The 21,203-nt window shown below is 34.9% G+C and overlaps 1 protein-coding gene across 1 annotated transcript in view; it reads left to right on the forward strand.

The window, feature by feature from the left end:
* The window catches only part of LOC124352983, a 31,151-nt gene extending 10,290 nt beyond the window's left edge, over nt 1–20,861 (forward strand). Inside the window, exons 2-5 of the mRNA XM_046802751.1 lie at nt 2,653–2,808; nt 17,891–17,992; nt 19,292–19,417; nt 20,579–20,861. Of these exons, the coding sequence (XP_046658707.1) occupies nt 2,673–2,808; nt 17,891–17,992; nt 19,292–19,417; nt 20,579–20,691 (477 nt within the window). The 5' untranslated portion in view covers nt 2,653–2,672 and the 3' untranslated portion in view covers nt 20,692–20,861. The remainder of the gene's footprint in view (nt 1–2,652; nt 2,809–17,890; nt 17,993–19,291; nt 19,418–20,578) is intronic.
* Nucleotides 20,862–21,203: the final 342 nt, after the last annotated feature.

The following is a 21,203-nucleotide window of genomic DNA, read 5'->3' on the forward strand; positions in this document are numbered from 1 at the left end:
AGAATACTATTCTCAGAGCCCTCGTTGAAGATTGACGAATATTAAATGAATTGGCATTATAGAAACAACAAAACATTACGCCGTAATATTAATAACCAATGGTTCAATACTTTTCTAACTACTTCCGTATTGTTTAATTCTCAATATACTAGTGATTCATATACAGGACACCTAGTATGGTGTATGTCATGGTACTCTACAAGCAAAATATGAGTTAATGTTCTTAAAAGTCTATGGTTTATGTATGTGTTTTGCTCATAACCCCTTCAACAATAAGACTCCCTCTAAAATAGTTATTAAAGGGGGGTTCACACTGGGTCTTGAAATTCCCTTTGGAATTCAATACATTCGGTATAATATATCAATGCCAAATTTGGGTAATATCCGCACAAGAAACTCAGACCAGTTACTTAATCTACTATTTCATCCAAACAAACAGAAGTTAATTTTGGGGTTTTGTCCCTTTGGCTCCATGTGATTGAAATCTGACACTACCAAATTCGACAGAGGTCTTCAGTAACAAAACTCAGAGAACAGTGTTGTTGAAGTTTGTTTACATCCTGGGGCTGTGCCTCTTTTGGCTTTAAACGCGATTCCTTTTAAAAACACTATAGAATGACCATGACTTCTGGGAATAAGCTCTGGACAATAATAAGAGACCCACACCAATCACTTGATTCACTGCCCTCTCCATCATAGGACGTCGCTTTTCTGAAATTTGATTGAAGTCGGTTCTCTTCCTTGCGATCAACCCATTCATCGCTAAAGTCAGTTTTCTTTAACGCAACATAACTTATATATATATATATATATATTATATATATATATATATATATATATATATATATATATATATATATAAGATGATATTTTGGGTAAATATTAGTAATCAAATAGAAAATTCAGCCTATACAATATTTAGAGACAGACAAACATTGACAATTTTCGCTACACATCGGGTGTTAGGTTGTACTTCGTTCAGCCAATTAGGCCGGTAACCTTCGCGACCTTCTGTCACCATTCGTGCACTCCATATTCACAACCCGAGTATAGAAAGCACACGATTATTGCTTTCTTTAACTAAACTTGGCTCGTGGTGTTTGTCGTATTTGTTGCTCTATATTGTCTTTACAAACACGAACTGGTAGAATTATTCATTGGACAATAATTGAGTTAAGACAATAAATGAATAAGAACTGAGACGACTATTCCTTCTATCTGACCATTGGCCATTTTGGCCACTTGAGAAGTAAAATTCACTAACAATAACCGTCCTGAGGCGCCAAGCCGTGGCACTTGAGCTGAGTAGAGTCCAATAATACAAGAGTGACTCAGTCAATTCACATAGCATCTTTGAGTGGCTTTAAAACTGTTTAATCATTACACCGACAAGTGAGTCTAACATTATCTGCAATGCTAGAATATCAGTGATTGGGTTTATGATTGCTTGGTTTAAAATGTTTGATGTTTTCAATTAAATAATAGTTTTATTGTGTTTTTTCTAATACTCGTAGATACCCACAATTGTTTTCTAGTAACCAAAACACTTGCCTAGGAGCGGCTCTTCAAGTGGTAAAGGCACTGTCTTTTTATTTTGGTTCAAAACACCTTTTTGTGCGTTGTAATTTGCACTTGTGTTTATATATAATGGATAGAACATTCAGCCTCTTAAAAACAAAACATGAGAACAGGCATTAAAGTTCTAGTTGGTATTAAAGGAATATAATTATTGTTTAGTAAATCATAACTGTGTCTCGACATTATCCATCATATCAGTATAGTTTTTAAGATAACTAATTACATTTTAAAGTAAGAACTTCTGTCCTTCAGATGGTAGAGAGATGTGAGGGATGTGGCCACTCCTGGTGCTGCTTCTGACCGAGAGATCCCTAGCCTCTCCTGACTCCGATGACACTGAAAATGTGGGACATCGAGTCACGCCTCCCAGTCAGCAGCAGTCCAATTATATTTTAAAGTAAGATCTTCTGCTCCCAGGTGGTAGAGAGATGTGAGTGATGTGGCCACTCCTGGTGCTGCTTCTGACCGAGAGATCCCTAGCATCTCCTGACTCTGATGACACTGACACTGTGGAACATCGTGTCACACCTCCCAGGCAGCAGCAATCCAATTATATTTTAAAGTAAGATCTTCTGCTCTCAGATGGTAGAGAGATGTGAGGGATGTGGCCACTCCTGGTGCTGCTTCTGACCGAGAGATCCCTGGCATCTCCTGACTCTGATGACACTGAGACTGTGGAACATCGTGTCACGCCTCCCAGGCAGCAGCAATCCAATTATATTTTAAAGTAAGATCTGCTCTCAGATGGTAGAGAGATGTGAGGGATGTGGCCACTCCTGTTGCTGCTTCTGACCGAGAGATTCCTGGCCTCTCCTGACTCTGATGACACTGAGACTGTGGAACATCGTGTCACGCCTCCCAGGCAGCAGCAATCCAATTATATTTTAAAGTAAGATCTTCTGCTCTCAGATGGTAGAGAGATGTGAGGGATGTGGCCACTCCTGTTGCTGTTTCTGACCGAGAGATTCCTGGCCTCTCCTGACTCCGATGACACTGACAATGTGGAACATCGAGTCACGCCTTCCAGATAGCAGCAGTCCAATTATATTTTAAAGTAAGATCTTCTGCCCTCAGATGGTAGAGAGATGTGAGGGATGTGGCCACTCCTGGTGCTGCTTCTGACCGAGAGATCCCTGGCCTCTCATGACTCTGATGACACTGACACTGTGGAACATCGAGTCACCGCCTCCCAGGCAGCAGCAGCCCTTAGTCTTCTCAACCTAACGCAGCGTGAGTAAATTCTCATATTTTACCTTTGAAGCCGGGTAATTTGTTAGAAAATAATGTGTTAAAAGAGGAACCACCCTCTTATTTTATAGAAAAATCAACAAAATATAATCTAAAGAAATGAAACATTTCCGAAACCAGCGTAATATACGGCAAGGAATAAAAGAAAGTTAATCATAATTATAAAAAAATCAGGCACCAAAATTTTGTACTATTTAGAACAGCAAAGTTAAAAAAAATAGAAGTCTCACTGGAACACATTTCACAGCGCGATACTAACGGTTAGACATAGAAACTACTATATAATTTACTGGATATAGTGGAAGATCGAAATGCAGACTATGAGACTGTTTTAGTGGATGGATATGAGTCAGTTTGGGTTTCTCCCGAATTAAAACCATTAAACTAAAATGTTTCTTTTTCGATTTCAATTCTTTTTCTATGAAAAAAGAACATATTATGTGGAGTTGTTATTTAACAAAAATATTGGAAAGGAGTCAGTCACCTTCACTTTTGGTGGTTTAACATACAAACAAAAAACTACACTTTTTTGGGCCAGTAATGTTCTATCAATGAATTTATCAAATTCCGGATAGTACTTACATAAAAATAGCTGTTTTTGCTATTGTATTGATAGTGGCTGCTGAATACTTGGAGATACTACAAGGATTCAAGACTGAAACAGTCTGTTAAAAATTGAATCAACTTCAATGGACATGGCTTCAATTATTTAATGATGTAATAAAGCAAGTTTTATAAACTAATTGTAAATTTCCTTTTCTATAATTTTTTTATCAGTTACATTTTAATCCTTGAGAATGATCGAGCATATTTCCGCTTTAATAAAATTTGCGTAAAAGTTGTATAAATCCAAAAACAATGTGTCTCCTAAAAATCGTGGTTCTGGGCTACATTTTAAAAGTATCTTCTATTTTAATTTAACATTTTTATCACTAGGAAAAGAATAGACAAAGGCTTTTGTTGCTCAATAGTTTGCAGTAGTTTCACAGAGTAGAAAGTGTTAGTTAGTGAGTCCGCTACCAACTACAGTTAACAAGTATTCCTAATTAGTTGGGTGACGTAATACCGCGCCGTGGCCATTGTTGATAGCACATCACACCGTGTTGAGGTTATGTTTGGTAACGGTGCGGCGGCTGGCGTTATCAGTATCACTGAGAAATAGGTCACGGGCGCCGCCATCTTGGATCGATGAGTGGGTATGACTCAGTCTGACTCAACTACCCCTGGCCAACCCGCTGGGCGTCCTTCATTGATTTTTGCGGGGAGAAGCAATAAACTACTCGTTGAGCGTGTTGTTTGTCCCGGCCAACCTGGGATATAAAGGTCAAATGACTATATTTAACTTTTCATTCAAGCAAAGTTCAATGGTACAAAGCTTACATTTGTGAGAAAAGTGACACTTTAAAAAATACAACTAAGCTATTTAAAAAAAGAACCTAGTTTAAATCACAAAAAATTATCATAGAGTACGTAAAATGAAGTTTTACTTCTTATCGATAAAGACGTAATATTATGTAATAAAGTCTTAAAAAGTTATAATTTGAAAATCTATTCATTAATAATGATAAAGGGAAAGAATATTTGTAGGAACAGAATACAAAGTATATCAAAATTATGAGACCGAAAATGAGATGGAATGTAATTACCAGTTTAACACTGTTGTTGTGGAAAATACGTATTAAATATCACGGCTATTAATTAGGTTTGGTAGTCATGATTGAGATACTTTAAAATATTTGAAGAACAACAAGTTTATTCTTAAAAGATAATCCAATGTTATTAATAAGACAGCCCCGATTTAAATGTTAAAAACAAACTATCTTAATTTTGAACAAATTGCTTCTACCCCTTTTCATACATCTTTGTTAAACCTCTCAGAAATATCGTTTGAAGCTACAGATGGTTCTACTTTCAAAAAGTAGACACTTGCCAGTAAAAAAAATAAAATAACTAAGTTTATTAGTTAACTAAGTTAGTTAGTTTGCCGAAACGAGCAGTTGGCCGCGACTTAAAACGCAATATCGCAGGCTTCGCACGTGTATGAGCACTGCTGCGAATGAATTATATTTTTTACGCGAATGTTGTGTATTCACTGTTGCCACGATCAAGAAAATTCGCCAAAAAGTATAATTTACAGCTGTTGTAATTTACTCTGGTGTTAGTATATTTTGTTCCATAGCCAATTAAAATGTAGCCTATATCACAGATCAGATAAGCCTTCTGTCAAAAAACAACTAAGATAGGTTTAAATAACAGTATTTACATGTATAGTAAAAGATAGTAATTTTGTCTTTTATATCTAATACTTGATATTTGCTAAAATTATTATGTTAAAAGTACATTAACAATTATACTATTTACGTGTTTGTTTCTTTATACACTGAAAGATATTTTAATATTTTAGAACATTTAGAGCTTGAATTTTTCATCCCCTTCAAAGAGAGCCTTCGGGGTAAAATTCTGACCATCTTATAATTTTGGATATTTTCTAAGGTAGATTAGTACTTACACAATCACTGAAATCTAAAAATGGCGTGAAGACTAATGGTTACTCCTTAGAGAATGTACAGACTATAAATGTAAGCAAATTGAGCATAGTGGTTAAACGAGTTTAATATATGGTTGTGCTGTCGTAAAACAAAGTTTACACAGAACAGTTGATTACATTTGACAGGCTCGTTCAATTAATATTACACAGCTTTAGCGAAAAAAATGGGATTTTTCGCTACTTTAAAGACCAGTGGGGAGTAGCCCGGAGAGATTTTCAAAATTAGAATAGGACTATATTCACAACTGAAACAGTAAGAAGGTATATGTAAAATTGCAATAACAATCGGTCGAGTAGTTAACGCGTGAAAATAAAACAAACAAAGGCAGTTTCGCGTATAATTATTATTATTAGGATTAGGATTATATTAAATCAATGAAGAGGTCACACAACAGATGATGCTACAGTTTGCAATATCCGTCTATGTAAGAAGACTGTGATTAGTGAAAATATCAACCAAATTCACATATTATAACTAAAAAAAGATAAGTAGAATAATTTAACAGTTATTTTATACGAATGTTATAGCCTTGTCGCAACAAAAAATGCTGATCATTTTTTTTTTTTTTAAAGTTTAGATAAACTTGATGGGGCTCATAAAGAGAATGAATAGAGCCTATATAAGAGAGTATTGTCCCTATATGTCACGCCAGATACACCTCTATGGTGAAATTTTTGAACGACTGCTAATCACTCTCTAAATCCATCAGGAAACAAAGGTTTGATCTGAATAGGAAGCCGACAAAACATTGCCGAAACACACAACAAATTATCAGTTTCAACTCCATAATTAGTAGCGGAAACTTGTCAACAATCTGGACTAGTGACAACATAACCTATATGATATCTGTTATAGTGATGATGCATTTAGATAAAAAGTACTTACTACTTCGAAAGAGTATGTTGCTTTCAGATGTTCAAGATACTTAGTCTACTGAACGAATACTAGTAATGAATGGTGAAACACTTGATTTGTCTCTATCTTGATTTAGAAAATTGTTGACTTAGTTATATTTTCTGTTAGTGATGTTTTAAACTAATTTAGTGTTTATGAAACAAATTGATTTACGAGTGGTTTAAAGTGTGAATAAGGGCAATTTATCGATTCACTAAAAAATCGACTAATCAATCTAAAATAAAGTATAGGTACTGTTCTAATTAAAAAAAATACTGTTATAAAAAAACTCTTACAAGATTAAAAAAAATTTACGCAGTAGTTTTAAATTGATATAATTAATACTTATGTTGTTCCTTATTCATTGTAAAATAACTGTAAATGGGAAAAAACAAATTATCAATTTTATATTTTATTTTGATTTCAGTGACATATACACAAAGGCATGTATAAATAACATGATTGATTGTATTGAATGAATCACAGTGTTTAGAAAGCGATTAAAATTCACCGTGGAAATAATGAAGTCATTCGAATGTAGTGAATATGGATAAATATTCGGCCGATTAAAGTTTTAGGAGCGCACCGGGTAATCTAAATAATTAAAATAATTTTAATGAATGACGAAAGAACCTGAAGAAAGTAAAGTATTCATTCGATATTACAAACTGTATTCGAATATCCAATTAATACGATCCAGTTTTATCCACACCCTACCCGCTATTCGCCATCCGGTGACGTCATCTAGGCCCGCCACTGCCAGTATGATCAGATGGCGAAGGCACATAGAATGTACATGTGGCACTTCCGCTTATCACGCGTGCTCTGAGCTCCCACTTCCTACCCAGTACACGCACTATCGTAATGCCGAATGCGTAATGTTTCCTGTGGCCGTTGGTCCTCGTGTCTTCTTCAGGCGTCGTCTTCTTATAGGACTGAAATAGACTTGGATTTTGTGTTTCTTATACTGCAGCGTCTGGTATCTGACGCTGTCTCAGACTTGTGTACCTGATGATACAATGAGACTACCACTTCACCTATTTATAGGTGTCTCTGATGTCGAAACGATGTAAATGTTTCGTTTTGAGCTTCATCGTCGTCGACTTTTATCATGAACCAACCACAAAATGAATCAGCCGGATAGCGGTTATGGATAAATGCAGGATACCTTTTGATAATTCTAGATAACAGTAGAGTTGGATGCTAAAAATCTCTTATGGCTAGTAACTTCATCAATAGTCAATAGTAGTCAATAGTCAATTTTTTATTGCGGAAACAAAATACATTTGTATAGCAAACGTCAAAATATGTTAAAATTTGGACATACATACCACATCGAGCTCTCATTCAGACATACACTTGATCACTCATCCCACGTTCATCTATCACCAATAATTCCCACTTCGTTCGAGAGTCAGTCTTGTTATTGTGTAGTCTCCCAGTCATATTCCAGAAACTCTTTTACATTGTAAAATGCATTTGACGCTAAACAGCGTTTTAAACGATTTTTAACGCCTTGAGCGTAGAGGCTTTTCTTAATTCATTAGGCAATCTGTTAATAAAATGAACCCCTGCCTGTGAAAGCAAGCGTTCATAAACCACCGTCCTGTGTCTCCCAGTTCGGTAGTGTTGTCTCTGACTCTAGTCCCGTACCAATGAATGTCTCGGCCCGTAGTCAAGGCACATTTAGACATAAAATACAACGTTGTTTCTAAAATGTAGAGGCTAGGCAGAGTTAACAGTTGCAACCTTTTGAAAGTTGACCTGCACGACTCTCTAAACTTCAATTTTGCAATGGTGCGGATCGCTCGCTTCTGTAACTTAAACACTCTTGAAAATTGGTTACTTGCACAGGCACCCGACAGTACCAATCCGTAAGTGAGGTGTGGATAAATCAAGCCATAATACGCAGTTATCAGAACTTGACTTGGGCAGTATTTGGCTAGAGACCTCAGAACATAAATGCCTGAAGCTAATTTTGAGCAAACGTGATCGATGTGAACATTCCATGTCAAACCTTGATCAAGGTAAATTCCAAGGAATTTTGAGGAGTAGACTTCTTCTAGTATTGTATCCGCTAACATAACGCTAGGTCCATACTCAAAGTCTACTGGGTTTAAAGTGAAATTTAAAACGTTAGATTTAGATGAATTTGTATTTAGATTGAGGCTATGAAAATGTTATTGTGTGAAGGTGATACAGAAGCGGCTGACAGTCGACACTGTCACCTCACTGAGTGACTGCGTGTGAGGCAATGTTTGTGTCAAAGACCAGCTGGTAATGCTTGTTTTAGAAAAAGTCTTGAGTGCTCCATTGTTCTTTTACTTGAATTGGAGTAACGCAGGGAGTTACACGTTTGCAAATCATTGAACAAACAAGGTAAATTATGGTAAAATGCATCATAAATCCAACACTGTGTACTAAATAGACAATTGTGTAGTCCTGCTATTACTATTGTATGAGCAAGCGTACCGCCGAGCCACACCTAGAACGCCAAGCCATGTCAAGGCCTAGGCGCCTGTCAGTCCAGGTCGTGTTCACGCACGATCCATCCTATGCAATATGGATTACTTGCTGTGCACATGCTTCCATGTACTGACGTATTAATTTAGTTAAGGTATTTTTATCACGCAATGAATTGTTTGCTTTGCTGCATCACTAGTTTCGGCCATGAGCGTGCAGTTATTTCACTTCCGCTGCACACGGGAAACCGTGTAAACCGGGAATTGCAACTCATGATGTAAAGCCGCGTTTACACCGGAGTTGGCAACCAATGATTGCCGACTTTTAGCGGCAATTTAAGTCGCACGCCTTAAAACAACTGCAAATCGCATTGCCAACTGTAGTTGCAGACCGATTTTACGAGTTGGCAACCAGAATTTGGTTTTCCGACTGAAGTCGGTAAAGATCAAAGGCGGTTGCCATCCTCGGTCGGCAATACGAGTTGCAGTGCCAAATTGAGCGGCGACTTGAGTCTGCAACTAACCCCGCTACCCCTCCCACCAATCGGCTCCACGTGGTCGATAGGGACGATAGGTATTTAACATTTACTCACCTGTATGTTATCCTTCAGGAAACATATCAAAGCCTCACAAACATCTGGCACAAAGAAAGATATCACACTTTTTGAAACTTTAAACAAATAACTGATGCTTGTATAAGAGTCGCCAGTTGCCAAAAATCGCAAAGTTATAGCTAACCTTTCACGCACTGGAATTGCTTTCCTGTAGTTAGTATCCTTTTTGCTAATTATGTGTCCAATACCAACAATTAAACATTCAAAATCTTTGCTCGACATTCTTAAACAGTTTTTTATACTGCCATCGCATCTCAATTCTCCCGTCAAAGGATATGTATCATCTCCATTTAAGTCATTCAATAGATCGCTGTCACTATACCTTGCTCTTGCCTGCAATGAAGGTCGAATCCAGAATCTTCTCCGTCTTCTCAATTTACTTAGAACAACACACGCTGCCGCAGCAAGTACAACCTCTTCCGCACTCGACATTCTATATGCTGTCTAATGTTTTGGTTGCAAGTTGCAGTAAAAATTAAGCAAACTAACTGTGTTCATGGTTGCAGATACAAATTGCAAACTTCCATCGGCAACTAGCGTCGGCAATCGGAGTTGGCAATTTTTGGTTGCCAATTCCGGTGTAAATGCGGGTTAATAGTTGAATAATCAATTAATTAAATTGTTCTCTTTTTTATCGGACAGTTAAATTTCCCTTCTGGCTTACAGGTAGATTTAACATACTCGTATGACTTTCATCTTGAAATTTAAAATTGAAGATGCAGTATTATTTGAGACATTTATAATGCAAAACCGGATAGGACGATAACTTTCGAGGTTGGTGAGTTAGTATGCTCATAACTCTTTCAAATATTTAATTTAGAAACGCTAGCACAAAGTGAAGAGAACACACTTTCAGGAGCACATTGATCAAACTGTTACAAGTTCTATGGAGGTAATTTCATCTAAGTCGTTACTCTATTTAAATGAACTCTTATTAGTTAACAATAAAATCTGCATGTTTATGTAAAGTGTTATTAACTTATAATGTACTGTATAAGTGAAACTCATTTTTGCATTTATGCGTTTTACACAGGGCCGTATCTAGAAATTATAAATTCTAAACTTTGCGCCGTTGATTCTGTTGTTTGTAAGTTTTTCCATTTTTAGGAAATACAAACATTTCAATTTTATTAATTTTGCAACTAAAATCTTACATATATTTATATCGATGTTTATTCTTATGAAAACATAAAATCAAACTTCAAGCTTGAAATACATAATTTTTGTTGCAATTTCCAGAACTGTTACATGTTGTAGAAAGTAAATGTGTATACATTAATAATATATTATTCAAGTAATAAAACCTGAACAGAAATATATAATGAATGGTACAAGGTTGTTTTATAAAAATTATCGGGTATTAATATTTTTAGGGAAATTAACAACACGTGAACTTTTAGACTTTTTATAAGTAACGCAATAATGAAACTGTTCTTTCTTTTGTAGTATTATTCGTAACAAAAAAGTTGGTCGCAGTTCTTTAAGATTCTTTCAGAACACAGGACATATACATATGTGTTGACCATTCCCCTGGAGTAAAAGGCATTTGAAGCATAATTTAGAGGCATTTTAATTTATAATGACAATAATCAATTTAGAGAATAAATCTATAATTATATAACTTTTGAAAAAATGGTATCTCATTTTCTTAAGTTATAATTCTTTAAAACAATGTCACTCCTTATGTACATATACTTTTATCTTATTTTTTTCAATTTATTTATTTTCCAATTTTTATATTTGAAAGTTTAAAATAAAAAAAATTATGCTTTCCAAAAACTGATTGCCAACCGTAATTAAGTTAATGACACCCAATTGCACAATCACTGAAGTACAAACCGAAATAATTTCCTGTTTGCTTACTTTCCTTAATGCCATTTTTTATATTTGTCGTTCTAGTGTAGTTTTTTTCCCAGCAGTAGCAATTAACTATATCGCAACATAATTATTTATATATATTGTTAATTAGTAAACTAATTATTACCAACGGCCTTTCCAGTGGATAGAGCAATCATCGTTATATAACCGAGTTAAGCAACGACAAGCTTGACAATTTCTTTGATGGGTGACCGCAGCATGACCTTGTTGCGTACCTGGACACTTCTGAAGTCGAAATCAGACATATGGGGTACTATTGATCACCACAGAAGATATTCTTCCAAACTCTAAATAAAAAGTTGGTGTATTCCTTATATTCATTATTATATTTCTACTATTTAAAATATTTAAAAACACTACCTACTGAATCATTAAATATCATTTTCACTATTTTGACTTGTATATAAATCCTATCATGAAAAAAATTACTTTGCTTATTGACCTTTGACGATTTGAAGGGGTGTCAGGATTACGAATTTTCCATCATTAATTAAAACACATGACGTTCCGAGGACTGGGTTCTACCCCTTCTTTGGTTTTCAAACACTGAAACATAAGATTGAGATGATTACTTCTGTAAAGTTATTTTTCGCATGCTTAAACTTATACTTGGGTATTTCATATATGTTGAAGAGACATATATTCAACTCCTCAAAACGTGTATTTTGCATTATACCTAACGATAGTACATTTGTATACACTAGAGGGGTTATTTATTGGCCACGATCTTGATAGCTCATGCAGCGTTCTGTACTACATTTGACACAATGATAGACATATTCAAAGCGTGAAAAATTACTTTTTAAGACAAAAAAAATAAGGGTAAAACATACGCGCCAATTAACAAAAAACGGTTTTAATGCAAAACTATTTATGTTTGTATAGAACTGGACAACTCATTTATAAAAGGACATTTATTGGTTAGGTTTATCTTTCATTTAACGAAAAAGACTGCAATAATCATTACAATTTCAAATTTAAATTTAAAGTAAATAAACATGCAAGGCAGGTTAAAGTATCTAAGCTAAATACATGTATATGCAGCGAAGAACGTAGAAAGAAAGTATCTTGTATCTACGAAAAAGAGACGTAAACTGAGATAGAGCGATGGAGAAGAAGAAGAAAAAGAAGCATTCAAGTTTAACCTATCTCCTCCACTTGAGGCCTATTTAACTTCTGCCCCCGCTGTCTTGGCATTAGCTCCACAATTAGACCAACGAACTCGTTTAAATAACAGCTCCCTTAACTTCCCTCACACTACCATGATGGATTCCTCATTTCTTAATTAAAATAACATTTATAAATTATATTTATTAATATTTTATGTGTGCATGCGCGCGCGTGTATGTGAGTGTTTTAGATTTAGAGCGTTACGTAATAGGATTTGTTTGGGAATACGATTAAATGACAGAGTGGAACGCCTCTGATTTTATCTGGTTTTGTAAAGCTAATAATTCGAATCGTGAACCCACAGACAACATTTACTACCTTATATTTAAAAATTTAAATTGTATTAATTTTCTAGCATTTATTTTAAGTTCAAATAATCTATATTCAAGAAAAAAACGCATAATACATTTGTCTATAGTTCCCACGCAACTCATAGCTGCGCGTGGGATTATTGTAATTATTCTACAGTTATAATATAAATGTACATAACGTCCTCACGACATTAATTAGATGGTTTACACTGTATACAAAATATAACATGGTACACAAAATTTACAAACTTCATAATCAATAACAAATAACAAAGTAAAAGATTTTACAACAAATATATAACATCGAATATCTTTATCAATAGTGCAACAAATAACAACATCAACAACAAACTTCATCAAGTAGCCTACACAAAAATAAATATTATATAATCTATAAATATATAATAATAAATAACAGCAGAATAAATTAAACAACAAGGTCAAAGCGAACAACTTAAACAGAGTAACAACTTGAACTGGAACTGCGAACATGCAAAAAATAAGTAACAGTCTTTCTGTAACAATTATAAAAAATAAAATTAAAAAAACTGTATACACACACACACACACACACACACACACACACACACACACACACACACATATATATATTACGGTTTGCACCAAAAAATTTACATTTTCAGTGGTGTCAATAAATTTGATTTGAATTTGAGCGCGAGCCTTCCGCGCTACTTCAAACCTATAAAGCATTTTATAAATAGTAGAGTTTAGCCTACACTGGGTGGAATGGTACTCGAAGAGAGCAAAGCTCTAGATCTTCAACTGAGTACAGTATGCTGTGACACAGTGACAGCTGAAACTGCTGTCTATTTGCTTCCGAAGAGACAAAAAGACGCTTAAAAACAGCTTCACTAGGCGGAATATTTACTCGACCAGAATGTTTTGCATAGAAACTAGACTCATAGCACAGAAGTGGTGCCTATTGAAACTTAGTAGCCATAGTGATACGGTTGGTATAGTTTTGATGGCAGCAATTCGATTTAACTCTGAGAAGGAAGTCCTTGATTCAGATTGCAGGGAAAACCCTCCTGCTCAAGAATTGCTTTAGCATGATGGGTCAGGAGATTCGCCCTCCCTGGGTAGCATGCCTTGGCTAGTCCAAAATGTCACTTTTTTCGGTCAGTACAGAAACACGGCTGTACCTTTCTCTAGTCGTTTTGTTGAGAAAATCCCAAATGGGACCTTGCACGTCTTGTTAGCACTTCAAGACGGCTGTCTCTCGCCAGTCGCGAGTAGAAGCGTGGTCACGGACAGAGTATCCGCGTGAATACAGCAGAATTAGGCAAGTTGTAGTCTTAGTCTAAATAAGGTGGCGCTTAAGTAGTAGAGTTTAGTCTCCTACACAAGCTGGGGTGGTATTGAAGAAAGAGCACAGCTGATATTTCAAGATGGCAATGTCTTTTCTCCGCTGAGGGCATGAAAACATTTCTTTTCTGTATGATAGCATATCTGTATTTTCGTCCGCAGGACATCTAGAGAATGAAATAAACAATAGACTTGAAATTTTGCATGCATGTTACGCGTCACATGGTTTGGCGTTCTACCTCTTAAAAAAGAGTCTGGCCGAATTAGGAAATGTATAATCGTAAAGTATTACTACTTAGCATGCTTCGTTTTGAGCTTCTTCGTCTTTCATTGGATCTCTTCAGACAAACATGACTCCAGATTTCAGAAGTCAAGTCTGAGACAGCGACAGATACCAGACGCTGCAATAAAAGAAAGGTGTACTGGAGTTAAACTTTAAATTCAATTGAATCAACCCTTCCTACCAATAGCTACGTTATGTGTAGAAAGTAAATTATTGTTGGGCGAGCCAGTGGCCCACGGCCTAAGGAGTCGGATTTAAAATAGAGATAGTGTAACCTCAAAATTCTTGTATGTGGCGTGCCATGTACTCCGTAAAAATTCTACTATACCGACTCTCTCCCTAGATACTTTAACAGGCCATTAACCCATGATGACAAGCAGAATAATAGCAGAAGATTATTCGGCCTCTAATGTTTTTATTTAAAATCAACAAATTCATATAAAATATTTATTTTATTGATAGCTACTCCGTGGTATAAATGGAATGTTAAAAATACACCTTAATGGGTAAAAATATCGCGCCTTTCCGTCACGGAATATTTTAGTTGGCTGACATCAACTGTGCACAAATAAAGAAAATATTACATGAATCCGAGTAATTTCTTACCAATTATATTATGTAAGGTGATATTTCAAGAAGGCTCTTCTCTGTCGACGGTATTTAAATATTTCTTTTTTGTAGGATAGTATGCCTGTAGTAATAAATTAAACATTGCATATCTATGTTAATATCTAGCTAAAAACAACAGACAAAGTAAAATATGAAAACATAAATGACACAAAAAATAGACCAATCATGATTAATCCTGTACAAATTAATAAAATAATATATATAACTTTTAGACGAAATATTATATTTTTAAAACTTTCCGTCACGTTTTTGGTTTGGATTCAAAGGGATTTAAAAACTTTGCCAAATGCAGACAAATTTTGTAACGCGCAGGCTTGAGTTGAAACTGTCGAAACTTAGAGCTCACTTATTCATTTTCAAAATTAAAATACATGATAACATAAGTATCATAGAAATAAGGCCTATAGAAACACAGTGTTTATTTCCAAATTAAACAGCATTTTAACTTTGATTAATAATAATTCAATATAAAACTCTGATATTCTCTGTAAATGAATTTTATTCGCTGTCAAGCTGGTCCGAGAAGGACAGGGTCTTTGCTTTTTTTTAAACACTTACATTTTTACATGAAGGTCAATAACAATTTTACTTACACAATAATTAACTGGTATCTATGGAAATAAGGACAAAAATACTATCTCACTTCTAAAGATACCAGATATCTTTGTAAAAGTCCCTCAGTGGCTCTTCGGCTCAAATAGCACTAACAAAATAACAAACTCTGTTAAAAGTCTCCCTGAACTTTTTACTCTGCCGTAGATTGTTCTTACTGAAAGAGGACGTATTTCAGACTCCCCTTCTTGTTTGTGGATATATTTGAAGGTTACTTACATCTTTCTGTAAGAACAATATAAGACAAAGTTAGAAGTTCAGTGAGACTTTTAACACAGTTCGTTATTTTGTTAGTGCCACCTCATTCGAAGAGGCCAAATTACTAAGTACTCGTAAATACGTTTCTAAACAATCTCCAGCAACCAGTGTTCTCTTACTTTGTAACAGAACACACGACTAGGAGTCCTCCAGGAAGTAGATGGCTTCGAAGGTATTACAAAAAGCTTGAAAAAGCAATCTAGAGCATACCACCAACAATCACTAACATTTGAAACCCGTTCTCTCCATGATCAACAACACTCCGTAAAAAGAGCTTTCATATTCGTTTACCTGAAGATTTTTTTCCATAAAGACACTTGAAAAGGATTTATAAACCTTGTGCTCATAAATCAAGATCAACTGTATTGCCTGACAGAAGTTTTCCTACCATAACGAACCCTGGGAAATGGCTCTGAGTTTGCAAGACAGGTTGGTCGCACCGACGTAAAACTTGCAGTAGATTCAATCCATAGAAAGAACATGTACCCGGACCTAGTTCATTACTGAATCCTAACCTATATATTAATTTCATAATGTGAAGATAAATATGAAGATAAATACAGATTTTGAATGAACAAATTTTTATCATAATAATCGTCATTTGACCGGCTATTTTCGGGACTATACTTATTTTACAAGGCAAGTTCTAAGAAACCCTATTTACCATCCCGTACCTCAAAAAACCACTATATCTTAAATATATGTAGAAAGTTTTATTAAAATCGTCTCGTAGTATTTGAGGTACGGCCATTCATTTGTTTTTTCAGTATTTGACATGAAAAATCGATATATCTCCGAAAATAGTCGTGGCCTAAGAATGAGGAAGGCCTATATATATATATATATATATACATATATATATATATATATATTGTAGTATAGTAGACTATGTTTCAAATGTGTATAGAAAGTTTTATCAAAATCGGCTCGTACGTTTTAGAGGTACGGACATCTATAGGTTTTTTAGTATGGGGCCTTTAAAATCGGTGTAGCTCCGAAAATAGGCGCGGCCTATGAATGAGGATTGTAATATAATATAGTAGTATGTTGAATGTGTAAAGAAAGTTTTATCGAAATAGGCTCGTACGTTTTTAGGTACGGTCATTCATATATTTGTTTTTTCTGTATTTGGCCTGTAAAATTGAGTAGACTTTGTTCATTAAAACCGGTATGTGTAGTTTTGGAATTCCAGTTCAGTAGATTCTATAGATTTTGTTTTGTATTTGTTCTATTTGTTTTAAAATAATAAAATTAAATATAGGTTTGTTTAAAGGACTGGTTCAGGAACTAGGTAAGAAGTAGTTCTGGAACTAGGTTATGAGTAGTTAACGAACCAGGTTAGGATTCGTGTCAGAGGATTAGTTCTTTCTATGGGTGGAATATATGGGCAGTTTGACACTGCTGTTGAATGCTACATCCTGCCGCGTCGGACAGAGCGGCACGGGCATGACATTTTCAACATTGCCAATGTCCAACTTCTTGTCGAATGTTTGGTGGAGAAAGAAGAGAGAGGAAATTAACAAAAATAATTATTTAAATGGAATGTTAATAGGCTATTATTTTACAACTTGGATTTAAATAAAATACATTTGGAGACCCATCTAAACTAAGTATTGCTCTTGTTATTTCCACAATATATTTACACACAACTTTTACAAGGTTAAGGAAAAGTGTTCAAAATTTAAATGTGACAGTGACAAATATTATGAAACAAGAGGTTAAAATCATTAACGTTTAACTAATAAACGTTTCATAATACACAACAACAAAACAGATAACACAACAAATAAACGTTTAATCTGTTAACATAGAAAAAATGCTTACGTATTCGTTATTAGGAGCTACGTCTGTACATAAATGATTTTAATTCATAAATCCCTATCATTTGAATTTAAAAGTAGCTTAAATGTCATTATAAGTGTAACTTTTTTAGTAAAACTTAAACTCAAATTTTTTTATTTGAATTGTCAGCTTTAGTATCAGATGGTAGCAAACGAACACAAGATCATCTTGCACAGTATTTACGAATGAGCCAGTCGTATTCTCTGAATTCTGAGCCAGATATTTGTGCCCACAGTGGAGGGCCAGGGGTGTCCACCCTGCACGGACAGACAGAAGGGCTACTGTCTCAGTGACGACCTACTCATGGACCACTGTACATGTGACCATCGTCATGTGGGTAAGTTTCCTGCTGTGTGCTGTGTTTTTGTGCTGTGTGTGCTGTTTTGTGACACTTTACGGTAAATATTAGGTATAGGACCCAACGACAACGACCTAAAACTTAAATTAGCAACACGAATTTGATCGCAAAAACTACTCAAACGTACCAGCTAACATAAATACATTTTAGAAGATCTCTGATTAAAAATATTGAGACGACGAGAACTGCAGTACCAAGGAAAAAACACATTGAAAGGGCCATTTTTCCCGTATTTTGGACGGTCACTCTCATTCTTACAATTTTTAAGATCCAAAGATTAATTAGTTTTTAATTATTTTCAGCTCTAAAATTCGTGGTGCTAATTCAAGTTTAGGTATACAGAAATGTTTTTAAACTGGTTCGTTATAATTAGAACCCCCTAAACCCAGTTAATACCTAAAGCTTCCACTTTCCCATCAACATATACGCCAAGATCACACAGTTCAGAGTTTAATATTCTAATAGCATACAGTTTTAGAGATAATTTACATGATAATACATTTAAATGGCTCCAATAAAAAACTTAAAAGGTCTATAAGGAATTTCACTAGATTAAAATAAATAAATAATACAAAGCATAGTGTAAAGTTTTAAAATTATATATTCATGATTTTTATAATTTTTACTTTTTAGTTTTCCTTAATAAAATTGAATTTAAACGAAAACTACTTAGTTTTTATTGATTTTATTTACATATTTTTTGGAGAATAAAATCCTTTACAAACTGTATTGGACATTTTTTCTTTGTTTATGAGCAATTTAACGGAGTTATTGTAGTCCAAACGCAACAAAGTGTGTTTTTGACCTTAACCTTTTTTGCTTTACCCCGAATTTCTCCTAAACTATTGGAGTTATTGTTGTGGGAAAGAATTTATACGATTATTAACTTATTTTACATATATTAATAACCTAAACATTTCAGTATGAGTTAATTTCACTGAGGGAGCTGAATTTCAGGTGAAATCTTTTACCTTGTATAATTCGCCAACGTAGCATTTCCGGATCCATATCTATATGATCTTTTTTCATTATTTTAATGAGAGGAATAAGCTTGTGCAGTATTGCAGATTTCTCCTGAAATACCATCTATATAAATACATTAAGTTATAACCCATAAATTAAATACAACTTTCATCATACGATTGTCATCACAGTTGCAGCAACCTTCAACGGGAACAACGCAAGCGTAGCGTCGCAAAGCCTTCAAAGTGTCTGTTCGCTCTTTACGTATTACTTACCGATACCCTTCACCAGTCGTAATAAATTGTGGTGTTGCAGAGAGATTACCCTATGTAGAGCACACGTGCTACGTGCCCAGCCGCATCCATCCCACGTTCGCCAGCGACTGCCTGGAGTACGTGCGTCTGCTGGAGTGTTGTTGTCACGCCAGCCTGCTTCCTCTCAGTGAGTAACTGCGCTAAGTTCTAATCAGAAGAAATTATGTCTTTGTTTGTAGGTGAGATTTCACAACAGTGAAATTTCACCAATTTACATCATCATTAGATCTTGAACATGTTGATCTTGAACATAGGCCGAGACTTTATATACCCGTGTACCGTAGGCATTAACGAATCTATTTGTAAAATTAAAAGCTAAAATTTAATAATGAAATGTTAAAGATTACTGATAACCAGGGCTATTTGATGTTCAGTAATGTAAGTTGACGGATTTTATTAAAACAAAAAAAACTATTTAACCTAACACCAAAAACAGGGACATCGGTAAACCCACCCGTTTTGTTTGAAGGTTCACTTCTGTTTGATTTAGAGGCCAGTATAGCCTATAGTTCAGCAAAAATATGTAATCCCGTGGATATCCAGGAGCGGCACATCACTAACCGCAAATGTCGCGATATTGGGGTAACACGGGCTGGTCGATTGATCTAGTGACTGGGGAGGATGACTGTTGTAGTAGTGGGTGGGCCTCCCCTAAACAATGTTCTGTGATTAATTTTGTTTACTTTCCAAAGATGAAAACCTATGAAATATTTAGTCTAGAGTAGCAAAGTATATGGTGAACTGCAGCAATATCTGTGGGCAGGACAGGTCAGAGTGGTAGGTACTGACTCGGTGATTTATAACAAACGCCGTTCTGGCCAGCCCCCCCCCATTTACATTTACATTTTGACTCCCTAGCTTGAAACTTGACTGATAGTGCTTACAATAAAAAGCAAATATTGCTGACTTAGTTTTATGAGCTAGGTTTTGACTCTTGATTTCACATGGGGGTTGGCAGTAATTCTGTATGGTAAAATTCTGTATAGCGCTACTATAGCAAATATTTTGTTTAGTTTAGAGTTTGGATTCATTTTAAAACCTAAGATGAATAACATCTTAGATTTTAAAGATAGCAAGACTTAAAAACCTAGTCATATGCTAGTTAACTTAATATGGTAGTTATTCTTTGCGAAAAGCGTATGTTGGTGGTAATTGGCCTATATACAAAAAAAATAGATAAAAATTCAATTAGTTAAAATACAAATTTATTTCCTTAGACTAGTTCATCACTTTAATTATTGAACGCCCCTCTTATTTATAGTTAATTATCATTTCAACTTTGTTTCAGTGAAAAAGAAGATGCACAACGCAAGCGATGCCCTCCGTTTGTCTCATTATCTTCTCCCCATTCTTCTCATTTCGCGATGGCTTCTCCTTCGCAGCACGCTATCTGTCCAGTAGTTAGCAAGTCCCACAGATTACTCTGTAAATACAGTAACAGTTAGGCAAAGTATTATTTTCTCACGTACAAAGGCTGTGCCTGAAAACCAAAGGAACTGAGGTATAGAGTGTATAAATGTATGTACTATTGTAATTATTTTATTTTCTTAGCAATAAAAAATATTTCTTTACTTTGTTACTTTTTTCGTCCTCCAAACCCTTATTACTTTTGCAGAGCAGATCTATTGTTGAGTTGTTTTATGATTATTATGTGAATGAATAAATTAAACAACGTACCTATTATTATTATGTGGAGTAATCATATTATGTTTTACTTGTCACGAAAGTTGTTCTGTGTTTGCATTGTTGCCGAAAGAACGTCTTATTTCCTTCTTGGACAACATTGCTACAATAGTTGTTGTGATAGGATACATATTTAGGAATGTCCGTGATATTAAACAATTTTCTTCTGTTTATTTGATGAATAACGATTGAGTGTTAACAGTCTTACATCGAAACTACAATCTTACATT

This window comes from Homalodisca vitripennis, chromosome 1 (genome assembly GCF_021130785.1).
Source record: "Homalodisca vitripennis isolate AUS2020 chromosome 1, UT_GWSS_2.1, whole genome shotgun sequence".
NCBI lineage: Eukaryota > Metazoa > Arthropoda > Insecta > Hemiptera > Cicadellidae > Homalodisca > Homalodisca vitripennis.